The sequence below is a fragment of the Acanthopagrus latus genome, chromosome 2 (assembly GCF_904848185.1).
Source record: "Acanthopagrus latus isolate v.2019 chromosome 2, fAcaLat1.1, whole genome shotgun sequence".
NCBI lineage: Eukaryota > Metazoa > Chordata > Actinopteri > Spariformes > Sparidae > Acanthopagrus > Acanthopagrus latus.
In genome coordinates, this window is record NC_051040.1 from 5,764,952 (window position 1) to 5,781,904 (window position 16,953).

The 16,953-nt window shown below is 38.4% G+C and overlaps 4 protein-coding genes across 4 annotated transcripts; 1 reads left to right on the plus strand and 3 right to left on the minus strand.

Moving 5' to 3' along the window:
• The first annotated feature begins 408 nt into the window (after positions 1-408).
• Positions 409-2,746, plus strand: ndufc2 (NADH:ubiquinone oxidoreductase subunit C2). Its single transcript, XM_037125312.1, has 3 exons — positions 409-664; positions 1,795-1,938; positions 2,564-2,746. Exons 1-3 carry the CDS (start codon positions 526-528, stop codon positions 2,611-2,613), a joined length of 333 nt encoding a protein of 110 aa, XP_036981207.1. The 5' UTR covers positions 409-525; the 3' UTR covers positions 2,614-2,746.
• Positions 2,747-2,943: 197 nt separating this feature from the next.
• On the minus strand, positions 2,944-3,797 carry LOC119034355 (thyroid hormone responsive). Its single transcript, XM_037125298.1, has one exon. The coding sequence runs from the start codon at positions 3,511-3,513 to the stop codon at positions 3,094-3,096; it is 420 nt and encodes a 139-aa protein (XP_036981193.1). The 5' UTR covers positions 3,514-3,797; the 3' UTR covers positions 2,944-3,093.
• Positions 3,798-5,425: 1,628 nt separating this feature from the next.
• guca1c (guanylate cyclase activator 1C) lies at positions 5,426-7,987 on the minus strand. Its single transcript, XM_037077558.1, has 4 exons — positions 7,699-7,987; positions 7,323-7,472; positions 6,747-6,834; positions 5,426-6,602 (listed from the first exon to the last, which is right to left on the minus strand). The coding sequence occupies exons 1-4, from the start codon at positions 7,891-7,893 to the stop codon at positions 6,466-6,468; spliced, it is 570 nt and encodes a 189-aa protein (XP_036933453.1). The 5' UTR covers positions 7,894-7,987; the 3' UTR covers positions 5,426-6,465.
• A 2,221-nt stretch (positions 7,988-10,208) lies between these two features.
• Positions 10,209-16,871, minus strand: LOC119005215 (TPA-induced transmembrane protein homolog). The gene is made up of 7 exons (XM_037072791.1): positions 16,744-16,871; positions 15,807-15,893; positions 15,468-15,554; positions 15,010-15,157; positions 14,701-14,861; positions 13,735-13,805; positions 10,209-13,611 (listed from the first exon to the last, which is right to left on the minus strand). The coding sequence occupies exons 1-7, from the start codon at positions 16,804-16,806 to the stop codon at positions 13,413-13,415; spliced, it is 816 nt and encodes a 271-aa protein (XP_036928686.1). The 5' UTR covers positions 16,807-16,871; the 3' UTR covers positions 10,209-13,412.
• Between the last annotated feature and the right edge of the window lie 82 nt (positions 16,872-16,953).

The following is a 16,953-nucleotide window of genomic DNA, read 5'->3' on the forward strand; positions in this document are numbered from 1 at the left end:
TATGTTGAATAGAAAAATAATAATAAGCTCATCATGAGTTGTTACAGAACTTATTCACCACATGTTATACAGAACAAAAAATAAAAGTAGTAGCAGATATGAGGCAACGATAATAACCACGATGTTTCCAATATTTTCTAGAAGAGTGTTAGCCATGCTAGCATCCCTGTGAGAACAGCTACATTGATAACTGTTAGCCTACAATATCAACTACGAGGATTTGACTTGAAAGTCCTGCTGTGTGTGTTGTGCGTATGTTCATTTATAACAAAATTAAATCAATGTAATGTAATCGAAAAGTAATCAGATGTGTTTCTAGACGTAAAGTTTAATCGTCTGGCGTTGGTTGCTAGGAGACAGAACAGGCGGAACTAAATGCGGCTCTCATTTATGTTTCCTGCACGGACGTTTCATTCGGTTGCACAACATGTCCTTGACTTCCTACGAGAGGTGATAGCCAGTAAGTATACGTCGGCACCTGGAAGGTCGCTAAAGATTTCTGACTAGAAGTGGACATTTGTCGCCATGGGGATTTTTCCAGATGATGGAAAGGGTCTCCCCCCTCCCGGAATCGTCAACAGAAACTCGTTGTGGCTGGGCACTACAGGCTGGTTGACAGCGATGCTTCAGAACGCCATCAACCACAGGCCGCCGCTAAAAGCAGGTTAGCATGTTTGTTAGCTGGCTTCCAGACTGACTTGTGGTGGACTTTCCTCTCAAGTGTATGCAATATTGAATCACAAAGCACCAAACAGCCTGCCCAGACATGGGGCATTTAGCAGAGAGCAAACATGTGGTGTCACTGCAGTACTGTATTTGTTATGAAATTTTTCGCTGGGCTAGCTTAAAATCTGTGGTACCTAGCTACTTTTGTTACCCCAGGTGTCAAATGAGTAACAAATTAACTCTTAGATAATTACATACTAGTTGTTAAATTACTGATTTGTACACATACTGTAAACGGACACAACCATATTGTAATGCTTCATTAAACATAAAATGGACGATAAATTCACCCAATAACTTTTCCCTTCAGAGCTGTGTTAACATCCAGTCTATATACCCAATGTGATATAGTTAACTCATGCTTTGTCTGTTTCTTTATCCAGTTTAGTATCGGACTTGATTTCAGTACCAGTTAGCATTAGTAAAAACAGACAAATTTGAATTTCTTAAACTTGTTTCTACTTATTTTGCAAGGCCTTTAGTTCTATATAAGCATAGTTCTCTTATATTATAGTTGGGGTCGACTGATATGGCTTTTTCAGGACTAATGCCGAATATTGGAAATTAAGGAGACTGAAACTGGTATTTGGGACTGATATTCATTTGCACTTGAATGATACTCGTTGTGTCAAAATTTTAAACAAGTGATGGAATGAACCAAAGTACAATTTACTCAAGTACTGTTCTTTCATACAATATTCACATTATTTACCTGAGTATTTCTATTTAATGCTTCTTTGCACTTTCTCTTCATTACATTTATTTGTTACATTTAGTTATTTTGCAGGTTGAGATTATTCAGTGTTTGTTATTCAGTGTTTGTAGGCTCTTAATTGGGACATTTTACCAAACACATAGTGTGACCTTGTGTGAGAAGATGCTGCTTCAGCATCAAAGTAGCACATTTTTAAATTGGTTTATTTCATCACCAGTCTGACAGAAAAATCACCTATACAAAGATCATACTAACTGAATATCAGCCACAATAATATGTCAACCCCTATTTTATAGTATAGTCATGTTGTGTGCCTAATACAAACTATGATCTGTCCTATGTTCCACTTTTAGGTGTTCATCGACAAGTCCTGTTGGCAACAGTTGGCTGGTTCCTCGGCTACCACCTTACAAAATATGAAAATTACTGTTACGCCAAACGTGATCGAGATATGTTCGAGTATATCAGACTCCACCCAGAGGACTTCCCAGAGAAGGGTAAGTGAATATTCAGTGTTTTTGCTCTAACAGAAGAAACAAGAACCCAACAAACAACAATGCTGCCTCATGTAAAATGTTTGATGCAGGTCTCTTAATATTTTTCCACTGCCATGTTACTCCACACTGGCAGTGCATGACTTATTAAGTCTGGGAAGGAAGAGACCTACTCATCCCAATACCTTTTTGAGTTAAACAAATTATTTTGGACATCACTGATGATTGATTGATGAAATATGTGGCTTGATAGTTTGCAGGTGAATTTTCATTAAACACATGGGAACAGTTGTTCAAAAAAATAACTGCACAGTGATGATGTTATGTGTTTATTTAATACATGTGTTCCTCTTTATAAATATATCTTTATTACTTTCTATCTCTATGCTCTGTTTTCCTACTGTATATTATCTTACATTCTTTGTATATTTCACCATCCCTCACTGCAGTCATGATATTAGACCTGCATCTTAAAATGTGGTCAGTATGAGGGTATGGTGCCCCATGCTGAGTAGTTTTTTTGTACAGTTTGAAATACACTAGGATATTTGTAAGTCTTCACTGAAAAAAAACATGGTGTTTCATGTATTTGTCTTATGAATTATTCCTGTTTGTTTTATCTCACCAGAAAAAAAGACCTTTGCAGAGATTGTGGAGCCTTTCCGTCCTGTGCGCTAAGTGTCTGCAGCTGTTGAAGATGAGAGAGGGAACATAGACTACATCCGCTCTGAGTGGTCTTTTTGTGAAATATTTCTGTCATTTTCTGGTGAAATATAACTATGTAAATAAAAAAAAGTATACCAAAATTCAACATTTTCTGACTAAAACTTTCCTTGTCAGTCAAAACAATGAGCATGGTTCTCTATAAGGTTGTGTGATTAGGCAAAAATCAAGCCTAGAACTCTGTGCTGATGTTTCATGATCATGTAATCATTCAGTATTTATGCCCTGTCTCCAAACCATAGTTTCAGTTATTAACGTCAGTAAAAGATGATACAGAATTGATCATTTTTTGTCACTGCATATATATTTAATATTTATCAGAGGCATCGGATGACTGAATGTGAAAAATTCAGTTCACGTTCATATGACTTTGTTACAAATAGCATTTTTACAGTTCCAGAAATTTACTTAATGTCCATATATTTTGCATGATTTCTAATTTGACACGCCAATTATGTCCATATATTTCTCAGTAAGGCTCCGAGTCTTCTTGGTGAGGTCAGTCATCACGGAAAACAGTCCCATCAGGTGGAACTGGAAGAGAGCTTCAGGATCTGTGTCCAAGAGAGGCTCCAGCGTCGTGTTGAGTGTAGCGTTGTTCTTGATCTTGTGGTCATCCAGGATAACGAGACTGCTCTCTGCTGTGTTTCTTATGGCCTTGAGCATCAGGTAGTTTGCATACAGATCGCTGCATGACTCCTCTGCTGATTCACACTCCCACAAATCATCGGAGGGTACATCTCGCAGCAGGCTCGGCATGAGAATTGTTTGCTCCATGTCAGTGACAGCTGAGCTGTATCGTCTCAGAGCCAAGAGCAGGCTGTTTCTGTTGAATTTGGCCTCGGCAGACTGCATGGTTCCAGTTGGATGTGGTTGACGGTTCCTCTGCTGTGGTGGATGATGGTAGGAAGCAGTGTGCAGTGCAAAGCAAGAGAGCAGATACTGGTGAATTTATAGGCTGAGCTGAGGTGGGTTGATCAGCGTTGTTATGTAACTGCATCATCCGATGCATTTAGGAACTTTCTTAGTGCTATGTGGAGTCAAATCCTTATCTGTATTTGATTAACACAACCTGCAATAGAGGTCATAATAAAGCCTGGCTGGTTTGCACCAAAATGAACCCCAGTCAAATCATTAACTAGACAGACCACTGTGTTTGACTGGCTTCTGCGTGATGGGATAACGTGGTTTGATATTGATTAAGTTTAGAAATGAGCTGAGGGATGTCAAATATTGACCAAAAGAAAAGAATCTTAGTGTTCGGCCAAGGTCACCTGTGTTTAGATTTGCAGGTTATCTCGCAGACTGTACTCCGGGTTCTCCTGTTGTTTGTTTGCACAGATATTGCAAAGTCAGGAGACCTTACATGGTTAGCTTACAAAAGAAAAGTATAAGCTTAATCATGATATTAATTTAAAATTCAAGGAAGCCGACAGTGGACTGACAGGGTCCAGATGGACCTACGTGCAAACATTTTTTTTTTTATCCCCACTAATTGAAGGCTGATCATAAGGTTCTTTCATGTGTGTGACGAGCTCTGGTATTTTCTGCAGAATTGGAAATCAAAGCTCTGCAGACATTCTGTCCCTTGGTTTGGCAGGCTAACTGAAGAGAGGTGCCAAGCGCCACCCTGAACACGAAATACCAGTTTGTGTCACTGAAAAGGACGAGAATGATTGTGTAACAATGAAAGCTGCTGTTGGGATTTCAACTATATTCCTGCAGTGACTTGGACGGTGTGTTTCCAGCAGTTTGAAACAGTCTGGGATCTTTCAAGTTTTAAATCAGTTTTTATATTAAAACAGAGTTCAGCTGCTTAAGTGAACAAGACAATTATGAATTTAACCATTCATAAACTCCAACAGATATAAATCCTGTATCCTGTTGAGAACACTTTCAGACAAAACCTCTTTAGACCACAAGTTGATTAAATCATGTACTTTAAAGACTCAATCTTGAAATATGATAGTTAGTTTCTCTGTGTGTCCTGCACATACTACACATATAACTGACCACAGAGTGGATCTTGTGCTCCTGTGCACAAAAGGTGTCCATGAGCATTTCTATTGGTCAGGAGTCTAAACCAGCAAATTAATGTAATATGTGAAAAACATTGTTTCGCTTTCTTTTTCTCGATCCTGATTTTTTTAAACATATAGCCTCCCCTATTTGCTGCTGCACTGTGCATAATCATGTGGTAAACTCCCAAGAAACAATAGGCCAGTTTGTGCAATGTGAATACACCTCATCTACAGTTGATACTCCGGCATCTTAATCTGGTGAAAATGAAATTATCATACAATCAGTGTGAAGATTTTTTTTCTTTAAAGGAAATGAAACCTTTTTAACAAAAAAACATTGTCATTTTTAAGGCAAAATAGTGTCCATAATTGTTGTAAAACATTACATTTCAATGTCAGATCATTTTACATTCAGTCACAACATGCACATTCAGTTACTAATCACCTTGAATACAAGCAACAGTACAACAACAACGACACAAAACAAAGAACAAAACAATCTCAGGGAGAGTTTTAGATGTTAATCAAACATAAAAAAATATATGTATTTTCATGATATGTACATTTTCAATCTAGTTGTATTACATATGTTTTATTACACTTAAACTGTCACATTTAGTGCAATTTTTTTCTATCATGTTGAGTCAGTGTGAAAATTAAATAAATGCAGTTAACCTATAAAGTTAAGGGAGAGTGCAATATATTTAAATTGGTTATTCTATCTCCAATAATAAATCAAATGTCTAGTTATTAAATGTATACACAGTGACTCAACTTGATAGAAAAAAAAACATTGAATGTAACTCTTTACGTTGAACTTATGTAATTGACTTAGACCTAGTCCATACGTACACAGGTATTTTTAAAAATGCATTTTTTTTCCGTCTCTGGAAAAAGTCTGAAAATTCAAATGCAGGCTGTCAAGCACACGCCAGAGCAACAGGTGGCGATATAACCTCTGCCATACGGCTGCGCTGGCCAATCAAGAAAAAAATTCTGTCTTCTCATAAACACTGAAAATGGTGTTTCTGAACATGTGCACCCAGGCAGGTGTTTTCCAGAAACTCAATTTTCAGTTACCTGAAATGACGTTCACGTGTGCACATAAGGCCAAAACGCGTAGAAAAAGCTTTGTTTTAAAAAACACCTATGAACTTGTGTACATGGCCTCAGGTGGAAAATGTACATGTAATCAAAATACTTACAGTCACTGTTTTAGGCAAATTCTTTCAACAGACTAACACCCAAATACTGTAATTAGGGCACAGATGGCACAGGAAGTGGCCATAGTGCTTTCAGTAATGAGGTTCTGTAAGAAAGAGTTTTGCACTTTAACTGACAGCAATTTAAATGTTAGTCAGATTCCAAATTATGAATTAATTATAAGAACAATTTATGCATTATAACTCTTAGTAAGAAACCAACTCTGCTTTTCACATTGTGCCTGAAAGTCAGACGGCCTCCGTTCACTGAGATTCTCCAAACTCATCACCTGTTCAAATGTTGTAAGCTTTAACAAAACAGGAGTGACACATGTGAGAGCGCAAGCAGAGGGAGGAGGACACGTTCTCCTCTTCCCTCGGGTGACACACACACACACACACACACCCACAGATCACATCTGTATGGGACAGCTCAGTCAGTTCATTCAGTTCATTCTGTGTGGTGCGAGATGGGACTTTGCTCTTCATCAGTCACTCTTTCTTTCCTCAACACCGCTGCTTTCTGAAAATCCACACAAAAATGATACCGACTCTCCACATAGTCCAGCTTGTTGATCACTGATTCATTCCACAGGTTTCTTCTGTAGACCTTTGATAATGATTTCCAGGACGTGGGTAAGATCCATCATCTTGGTGAGCATGTCCATGATGTCGGGATGCTCTTGAGATCCACTGATAAACTCCTCCAGCGTCAGCTCACCTGAGGACACAAGAAGCAAAGATGAAGCAAAGGTTTTATGACTAGCAGACTGTTTATTGATGCTTACATTGATGAGTAAGTTCTGGTAACATTATTTCTAACCAAGAACATTACATTAGTCTTAGATTGACTGATCTTCCTCACCTTCTCCGTGCACATCAATCTTCTCATATATGAGAGTCACAATCTCTTCCGGGGGTATGTCGTAAATTCTGGTGATATCTTGAATAGCCTGATAGGAGAGTTTACACAGTTAATTGTAAGTTAAAGGGGTCACAATAGTCTTGTCATATATTCATCAAATGCTCTACCTTTCCTCATTAACCTTGTGTTATTACTTTAATGCAGGTAATAACTGCAAGAAGTGTTTTAAAAATAAATGTATAGTGGTTCTACTACACCTACAACAAATTCTAACACAGCTACAACCACTACAACAATGACACGCATCACCCTGAACAGAAACAGTCAGTATGGTGTGACAAGGTGAAAAGGTACCATGTAATCTGTCGGGTTAAACGGGCAGGGCCATATTTAGATCCCAGGGTTAGGTAAGAAGTTGCTTGGATTAGATGTCATGTCTAGTTCATGGCCAGTTAAACCCAAATCTGCCCTCTCAGAGAAGAGGGGCTAATCTTCACGAAGCACGAAACTGAACTGCTCAGTTCCTCAGTTCTGGGAAACTCAGATTATGAAACACTGAAAGAAAATGCCTTGTACCTTAAATATAGTCTCAAGTTCCTCTTTGTCGATTTTCCCATTTCCATCTTGATCGAAGAGCTTAAAGTACCACTTTAGTTTCTGGTTGATTTCTCCTTTCAGTAGTAAACTGATAGCTGCGATGTATTCGACAAAGTCTATATAGCCGTCCTGCAAAAAGACACGTGAAAGATGAGGTCAGGGGAAGGCCACACAAAAAGGAATTATTTCAATTATGGTTTTGAAAAGACTTAATTGTGTCTTATGGCATTTTATAACTGTGTGCGTAGAGGCAAATATGAGGAAACAATGATAGATATTTACAGATATTGTAAATCCTGTAATTCTGATGTAGGTGTTGGTCTGGTGTAGGTGTAGCTGTCAGGTGTTTTCTTACCCCGTCCATGTCAAAGGTGAAGAAGACCTGGTCCACGTAGCTGCTGGCCTCATCTGTCATACCGTTCATTTCAAGCATAGTCTTGAGCTCAAAGAGCGTGATGAGCCCTGAAGGAGACTCCCTCATGAATTTAGTGTACCAGTGGTGCATGTCCTCCTCCATGATATCATCCAGGCTGGAGCAGTGGCTCCCCATTATTCCTCCTCAGGTGCGATTCCGTCCAGAAATACTGCAGAGAGCCAACAGTGAGGTTGACGGGAGCGAGGCAGGTGGGTGCACAGGGCAGTGGCGACAGTGAGGTCTGGCTGAATCCTCCTGCAATGATCGCATCTTAAGTCTCGGGACTTCCAAAAGGAGAGATAACCCTATAATGGGATAACAGCCAAAGTCTTCCAAGAACATCAAGACGCTGCAAGCTCTCTGACTGAAGTGGGGCTGGCCTACGATCAGTTGGCACTCAAATGTACAACAAGGGGAGCTCACTCAGGTTGGAGCTTTTTTTGAGACAAAGGTGAATTTCTTTGTTCTTTTTTTCTTCCACATTCTTTTTATTACAGTCTTTATTTACTTTTTTTTTTATTTGTTTCTCTTCTGCTCACACATTGTTGAACATTACCCTTTAGTAAGACCTTTCTATCACTACTCTCTATTAGTTTGTACTCTCATGTGCATACTTGAATATCTTATTGCATGCAATTATGTACTCTAAATTTGCCCACATAGCTGCACACACTCGCAAAGATTATAACACACCTGTGGGATTCCTCTGGGTATTAACTGAGGGAACTCCTCTTGGAAAAGACTTAACCTATTTCTATACATAAACTGGTGAGGGGATATTTCTGACCCACAAAACACACATTAAGCCTCTTATGAAATATTACATAAAAAATATTTTTCATGATGAATATAGTCATGGGTACATTGAATAAACAGGTGAAATGTGCAATGATACAACATGCAACAAACATTTTCAAAAAAAAAAAAGAAAAAGAAAGAAAATGTAGATTTTTAAAGAGAAATGTAAAATAAGTTAGAGACTTGGTGTGTTCAGGTTCTGCAGGCCTGTCATGTTTTACCCTGTTTTTATGCTTTTTAAACATAAGGAACATCTTTGCTATTTTGATTCATCAGTATATTTAACAGCTTGATTTTCAACAGCAAGGGTGCTCAGGGTTCAGGTTCTGCTTCCATCAGTGAAGGACTGAGGGGTGCTGCAGGGTCGAGCTTAATTATGTGCCGGCTTGCAACAATTTAACAAGCTACGTAACACAAAAAAACGTTTTCAGTGAAGTTAAAATTAGCATGTTTTCCTGGCATGTCAACCAATCAGTAACAGTTACAGTGCAGATATTCAGATAAGGTCAGATATACAGTACTTTTTTACTGTACATGTTTTACCTGCTCATTTCAACAATCAGGTCAATAGGTCATGGTGTTCTAGCTGTACCTACAATAAGACCAGACCTGAGGTGTGCACGTTTGTGAGAGGATCTGATCTGCAGATTAAGTCTTTTGCAGGGCTGGTGGTTGTCAAATTCCATAGCCCTGAACTGAAACCAGCCATAATTTAAGTTCGCCAAATCTAGGATCCACATCTCATAACACTCACTCATAGATATCAGCCACCAGAACCAGAACCATGCATTATTCCTTGAGAAATGAACAAAAATGTCACATAAAACACATCTCAAAATGTTTAAGAAAGCATGAAAAATATCCTGGATCCACTCCTGTAACTGGATCCACACCAGAAGATAATAGAGTCTTATTCTGGAGCAAGACCTATCCATCCATGTTTTATGGGACTAATGGGCGCAGGTGAAAACATAACTTCCTCAGCAGTAGGTAATTATAAATTCTAACAACAGCAGTTCAAGACTGAAAAGGCAGCTGCTTGTGCACAGGTCAGACAGGATGGGAGCTGTGGGAGAGTCCATGACACTGTGCAGCTTCACAGTAATTTAAAAATATATGAGGGACATGAGAGCTAATCACCTCAAAATCTCAAATTTTAATAATGTTAAGACTGTCTGATAAAAGTATTTTTAGTTTTCCTGGTGACAGAAAAACTGAAGGACTGAAAAATGTGCATTTCCTGTTACAGAACTACTCAGGACTCACTACTACAATCCAGTCAGACCTCTTAGGTCTACAGGTCACGGTGTTCTAACTATACCTAGAATAAGATCCAGATCTGGTGTGTGTGTGCGTGCGTGCGTGCGTGCGTGCGTGAGTGTGTGCGTGTGTGTGTGTGTGCGTGTGTGTGTATTTGGTTGTGTGGTCTCTTAATTCTTTGCAGGTCAAAATTCCCTCACCTGTCTGAAAATGTGCAAAGCATCAAATCATTTTCACCCTGTTCCAGCTTTATACGTTCTTCCATCAGGTAAACTTATGATATTTTTAAAGTATTCTGTGTGATTTTTCTTGCAGAGAAAAATAGTGACTATTAATTACACATACATTTTCCATCAAATCTTATTACAAGAGTTCAATATAAAGGGCAATGCCAAGTTGTTAATTATGTTTATTGATAAAAAAAACAACAACCTTTTTATCACATTACTTAATTCAGACCTATTAAAATACTTGTATTTATTCATTTAATACATATAAAGCTTTGGGAAACATAAACATGATGTGCTTTAAGGTGTTTTTTACTAAAGTGTTATGTATTACAGTGATGCATTTATCTGCCTCCTGAAATTAATATATAACAATTCCATAAGACATAATATTCAAATGACTCAAGTTTTAAGATGAGAATCATTTTACACTTGAGGCATTGAGGAGCAGACCTTAATTGAGTTGGTGTCAGTAAAGAAAAACGTAACATACAAATACGTGTTTAACCAGCACTGCTGACCCTTGGCAGACCTTTGAGAACTGTGGCTACGATGAAGCCTTGAGACTTGTGAAGTGCTGCTTAAACCAATCAGGCAATCAAAGCTCAGTGTTCTAATTAAAGTAAATCTGGCTTTAGACGATTGACAATTCTCAAAATAGGATTGAGGAAATGAACGGCCAGTGGCCACACACAACCCAGGCAGCTATCATGCATATACTACCAGGATCCACACTGCTGCCCTTTGCAATAACACATGAGCTCTCACTGCTGCCAGCAGGTTAAAAAAAAGTGTTTAGTTTAACAGAAAGAGTTTAATCACCTGCAGAAATACCCTCCCTATCTACAGAGCAGCTTAAGTCAACTAAAGTCATGCAGTCTGAATCAATAAATCCAGTGTTAACAGAGATGTGCTGCTTATTTATAGCAGTATTTACAATATTTTGCAATACTTGAAGGTTTCACAAGCACGTGGAGTGATTGGGTTTATAAGAAGCTTGTTCATCCAACTGATGTACAGCTGTTTCAGCTTGAACTCTTGACCAGCATGTGGCTGTCACGCAGTGTGGAAGTCTTCCCCTTCAAAAAGGGGGGGAGGGGGCTGAGGGATGACTATTTCCCTCCATATACGGTACGATTAAGAATTCTTTTCAGAGTACCCGATATTATATCTTCAATCAAACTCAGCTGTGTATTGGATTAAATCTTCTCAAATCGTGTTCACCAGTAAAAAAAAGATGTATGTAATTAGGAATACAATGTTCTTAATAAACACCACTACCATCTCCACACAGAGGTAGAAGAAGTACTCAGATCTTTAACTAATAGTGATAAGTGTAGAAATACTCTGTTGCAGGTCTAAGTCATGCATTCAGAATGTTACCTTTGTAAAAGTACAGAAGTATTAGCAAAAGTGAATTACTTTCTGCCGGGCAGGTTGTGCATTTAATCTTCGCTTCATCTATAATATTACAACATAACTTGATTGTCTGTTTTGGGTTCATTGATCAAACTCTGCAAAGTAATTAGTGAATAAATGTGTCAATTAAATGCACTACACTAAAATAAAAAACAACAACAAAAAAACAATATTTCCTTAGAACTGGAGTGGAGAATACAATGGAAAATACACTCAAGTAAAGTGCCAAAATATAGTACAGTACTATATTATAAGTAATTGTTATATAAAACCCCAATACTTGGCATAGTCACTATGTCAGCCTTGTTTACACGGTATCCTGGAATCAGAGTCCGAATTAACTGACTCTGAAGTTAAACTGTAACTGAATGACTGTAAAAACTTATTTCAAGCTTCACGTTAACTGCACAGTTTCAGCAGCGATACATACTGGACCTGTAAAAAACACTCTTTATCTGACAGAACATGATTATTTTAATCAAACCAGTACCATCAGATGTTTTCTTATCCCAAAAAATGAACTCGTGAAAGAAAAAAAAACCCTCAACCAGCTGCCATGAAGACTAATTAAAACCCATCTGCTGGAAAACTCACTGTCTGTGGGCAGGTGATCTGGCATAAACATTAATCACAGCTGTAATCTTATTAGAGAGACAGAAGTGTTGACATGATCACTGGCAGGAAACAGACTGCAGCCTGACACACTTACAGCTTTAGCTGCTAAACATATTACTTACAACTACTGATTTTATATAGTAACAATCTGCAACGAGCACAACTGTAGGGGAAAATATCAACCTAGTCCTGCCTGTAATTACTACATATAGTATGTCTGCCCTAATTTAATCTCTCAAGTATGATGGTGCCTCGACGTATCACATTAACTCCACCAAATGACAAAGTTCTTCTGGTCTCCTTCTCTTTTGTTTTCCTTTCAGTTTAGGTTTTGTGTATTTGGTTTTCCCCTTTTTTTCCCGTCTTCTTTTAGTCACTTCTCAAGCTGCGTCACAGCTCTAGCAAAGTACAATATGGTGACGTAAATGACATTGTTGTACCTGTGCTGCTTTCAACAGAATTATATAGATCAGTGTGGACAGAAAAGAGGGAGTACCTGCTCACCTGTATGTGGGACATGCACTCCCTCTACTGTTCAACCACAAAGGTGATTATAAAAAGGCCTGCAGCAGGTTGATGAAGGCTGAACCATGACACGTGTCAAATAATAAACACTCAAAGAAATGCAAAACAAATGTGACGCTTTCCGTGATGTACTGTACATGGATCATAAATATAATTTGTTACGGAAATTACAAAATTGTTGCTCCACCAGGCTGCACAGTTCTCTCAGGCTGATTTTCCTACTGTTTGTTGCTCTCCAGGCAAATTATCTATGAGCGTGCAACAGTTTTGTTTTGCAAAACGTGTTCGGTGAAGGAGAACAGTAATGACACTGATCTGCAAATATAAAACACTTGCATTTCCATTAAAAACACGTACTCAGCCACGGGTTTTGTACAAAAAGTCATGAATGAATCACAGTTAAAGTCAGCGAATATAAATAATTAAAGCGCTTACATTAATATCAATACTTACAATACACTTCATAAAAGTGTAGGCACATTACAGTAATACACAATAAAATCTCAAATACCATATGAAAAATACGTCATACATGCAGCTTTTTGTTAGCTTTTTCTTGTCAGTATGTAGAAGTCCATGTTACCTGAAACTTCCCCACACTACGGATGAATTTTTAATTAACAAACAAGATCTTCCATGTGACCTGCAGCCAATGTGGGTTTGTGTGACTTGTGGGAAAGGAGTACAGACTCATGGGAGAATCACACAGATGTCTGACAAGTCTTGTGTTTTAACCACACACCTTGCTGTAGGAAGTTTGGCGTTCATCTCAGTGTCTTGAAGTAAGATTTGCTCACTGATCTGTCAGCGTCACTGGTGTCTTACAGACATTTTTAGGGAAACAGGATCTATGTACATCGGCTCTGACTCATTTGGCTCCTGGTCATATAGGAACTGTCTGAACACGTTGTAAACCATCTCCCTGCTCAGAGTGAAGTTCCTCAGCTGATCCTGCCCTTCTTCAGGCATGAGAAACTCCAGCTGGTAGTCAGCCATGACTGAACCGTTTCTGTGGGGAGAGCAAAAAATAAACAAGTTGCTGAAACTCAGCGCATTTTCCAAGGGAAATGTGCTAAGGACAAAAGGTTAACCACCCCCCAAAATGTGGCCCAGAACCACTAAGTGTGTTTACCTGAAAGAATTTATCTCAGCTTTGGAGAAATAGCGTCCTAGAGCAGGGGAGGATCTGTAGAGGTCAGCGAGCTGGGTGGGGCAGGATGAGGCATGCAGAGAAAAACAATGAGAATGAAATGTTTTTGGTTGATACAATCTGTCTTTCACTTCACCGTTAGATCTATTACAGCTTTCTATTTCAGTGGTCTCTAAGAAAAGACCAGCTACAGATGGCTTTCAGCAGCAGCTTTTATGAAGAGGTTTCTGTTTTGTGAGGCTTTGCTGTGTGGAAGTAATGGATGTTACATGGACGTAATAACACAGTTGTCAGACTGAAGTGTGAAATGAGATCATGGAAGTTAGAGTTACGAATTAGAAGCAAGTCTTCATACACTTTTTCTTGCGTTTTATTTATCACATCTATCTGTAAACATGTTGCTTGGTAATGTATGTGTTCAATGTAAAGAACACTGAGGTTACTTGCAATGAAATGTGTTTAATACCATAAAACAAACTACCTTAGTAACATAACTACTACATAACCACTGAGTCACTGCCAGTGATGCGATGTAACTAAGTACATTTACTCAAGTGCTGCCATAAGTACCATTTTGAGGTACTTCTACCGCCTCTGCTACTTTATACTTCCACTCCACGACATTTTGGGGGAAATATTGTACTTTTTACTTCCTTATATTTACTTGATAACTTACGTTGCGTGCATTCTTTAATTGATCTATTTTACTGGCTTCCTCACCTGCACACGTATTTTATATATATATTAACATTTTAGTTTGACTTTTCTTCTTTTATGAAAAAAAGAAAGAAGAAAAGGGGGCAAGTTGGCTAAAAAACTCAGTCAGTTTTCTATTCATCATGATAATATGGGTGTGGTTACAGGAAACAACTGATGCAACAGCAAAAGAATAAACAGTGTATACAAAAGTTAAATATTTGATTGCAGGCACATTCTACTATGACAAACCTTTTCTTGAAAGCCTGCGGCGAGTGCTTGGCTTTTATTGGAAGAAATGGTGAGAAGTTCATCTGTGAACACAAGATTGGGAAGTTGGAAACTCCCACTGAAGTACACTGGAACTTTAAACAACGAAGGGTCAAAGTCCTCATCCGGGTCCTTGTGGATCGCTGCTCAAAGAGAAAACTGGGTCAAAACTGGAGAAGTAACAGCTGTTTGAAATCGGAGCATTGTGTGATCGTTAGCTTTCCATTGTTGTACACAAAGTGTTAGATGTCATAAATGAAACCTGACCTCTCTCTCATGGTGAAACCTTACCTGAGCACACGGCCATAGAAATTATAATCACAACAACGATGAGCGAAATGATGAGGGCGATGATCATCCATACTGTGATTTTGCACTTCGCATTCTCGGACTCATAGACGACCTCATTCAGCTCTCTTTTTACCCTGAACACAAAGCTCTAAAAACAAAACAAAAAATAGCCTTGTCAAGACATGTCTACAGCCCATACAGGTTCAAATTTGATATCTAGATAGATTTTATGTGGCGTATTAATTGAATGGGACATGATTCATAACGAACAGAGCATAAAAGAAGTTATCCAGAGTTACGAGAAGAGTAACCAGGGGCTGAATGTGGAAAAAAAAAAAAAAAAGTTCAGTGAGTTTTTACATGGTGCCACAAAGTTACACTTCCTTTATCCTATGTGGAAGAAGGAAATGCCCAAGACGCAACACATTTATAACATTTATTAATAACCGTCTTCATACCTCTTGAGTATTGTTTAGCACTTCCGGAGCACATTGATGTTCTGCTGCATGGTTGTTGGGCACCGCTCCCCTATTGCATCCGTTAGTCTGTTGAAAAGACGGAGCAGACACACCGTACGTCACTTTCCTTCCTTTAAAAAGGGAATACGTCAGCTAGACGACAGCATGTTGATTCACTCACTGTCATGATTCATTTCAGAAAAGAACGTTTCCACAGAGACAAGAGCCCTCTTTTGCCTTTCACACAGAAATGTGAAATTCATGCCAACAGAATGTGTGATTCTTATCTTTTAAACAGCCGATGAACCTGAACAAAACCAACGCAAGATACTCACTCACCTGCACTGGAAGGAACAAGTCTGTCTCTGCTTCTGCTGCTGCATCAGGGATGTCGCAGACCACACTGTCTCCATTACCTGCTGTCACCTGGTGGGGTGGAAATGTTACTGTGAGCACCACAAAGGAAATGTGTGCAGTTTGTGCAAACTGATGTCACACAGAGCCGTAACTACAGATTACTGTCATTATCCAGACATCTCTGGATTTTTTATTCTTTATTTTAAAAAAAATATGTATATTTATTTCCAAGTTGCTTAATTTCAACTGTATGAGAATGAGACGAGTCACGGTACAATAATAATAATAAAATATCAGGGTATCACGGTATTACAAAATTATCACAATTATCATTATTAGTTACATTCAAATGATTTTTTTTGGTTAAACACACACTTTATTACAAATCCCCCCAAAAATATTATATCCTGACAGACATAATATAAGCTTTTAATATCTTATTTTCTAAATAACACTTCAACGGTGCATTTCAATACTGTATGCGGACAGTATGTATGAATATCATTAGTTCAGTTTAATATCACGGTTTTCCTCAAAACCTGGTATATCGCTGCAACCCTACAACTGTCTAAATCCAAAGTTTTATACATATAACGTTTACAATCACATAAAAAAATGCAAAGAGAGACTGTATGGGATTTTTCCATGAACAATTATTCAAACCAACAACTGATTATCAAAGTAACTGCCTCTGTCAGTAAACTTATTGATTAATCGACTAATGCTTTCAGCTCTAATGATAATTGTGATATTAAAAAAACACTAATGTATCAGCCAACATTCAATAGCATATATAACCTAGTATACTTGTTATTATTACAAGTGTTTTCTATGTCATTTTCATGAGCCTTTTACAGTGTAACTCTTATTATAACCTGGCAGGACACCAAACAAACTCTCATTTATCTGGTGAACTCACCCGTTCTTCGTTCCCATTCGTCGATATCGGCTGCAGCTGGATGGACATGCTGGTCAACTCCATGCGACAAGTGGGACTGAATCCTGTCAGCCTGGCTGAGCTCCCAACCCGGAAGTACCTGCTACTATTGTAACTTTTAATGATGAAACACTCGGCGGGACCGTAAACGTCGCAGATTGCAGTTGTTTTTTTTTTTTTTGTGGTTTTTTT

Coding starts and splice junctions, on each gene's coding strand:
- ndufc2 (XM_037125312.1), top strand. CDS start 526: ATGGGGATTTTTCCAGATGATGGAAAGGGTCTCCCCCCTCCCGGAATC. Junction 665..1,794: donor CAGGCCGCCGCTAAAAGCAG/GTTAGCATGTTT, acceptor TTCCACTTTTAG/GTGTTCATCGACAAGTCCTG. Junction 1,939..2,563: donor AGAGGACTTCCCAGAGAAGG/GTAAGTGAATAT, acceptor TTATCTCACCAG/AAAAAAAGACCTTTGCAGAG.
- LOC119034355 (XM_037125298.1), bottom strand. CDS start 3,513: ATGCAGTCTGCCGAGGCCAAATTCAACAGAAACAGCCTGCTCTTGGCT.
- guca1c (XM_037077558.1), bottom strand. CDS start 7,893: ATGGGGAGCCACTGCTCCAGCCTGGATGATATCATGGAGGAGGACATG. Junction 7,473..7,698: donor TCACCTTTGACATGGACGGG/GTAAGAAAACAC, acceptor GTCTTTTTGCAG/GACGGCTATATAGACTTTGT. Junction 6,603..6,746: donor GATTGATGTGCACGGAGAAG/GTGAGGAAGATC, acceptor TTGTGTCCTCAG/GTGAGCTGACGCTGGAGGAG.
- LOC119005215 (XM_037072791.1), bottom strand. CDS start 16,806: ATGGAGTTGACCAGCATGTCCATCCAGCTGCAGCCGATATCGACGAAT. Junction 15,894..16,743: donor CGAATGGGAACGAAGAACGG/GTGAGTTCACCA, acceptor CCACCCCACCAG/GTGACAGCAGGTAATGGAGA. Junction 13,612..13,734: donor GCTGAGATAAATTCTTTCAG/GTAAACACACTT, acceptor CTCTCCCCACAG/AAACGGTTCAGTCATGGCTG.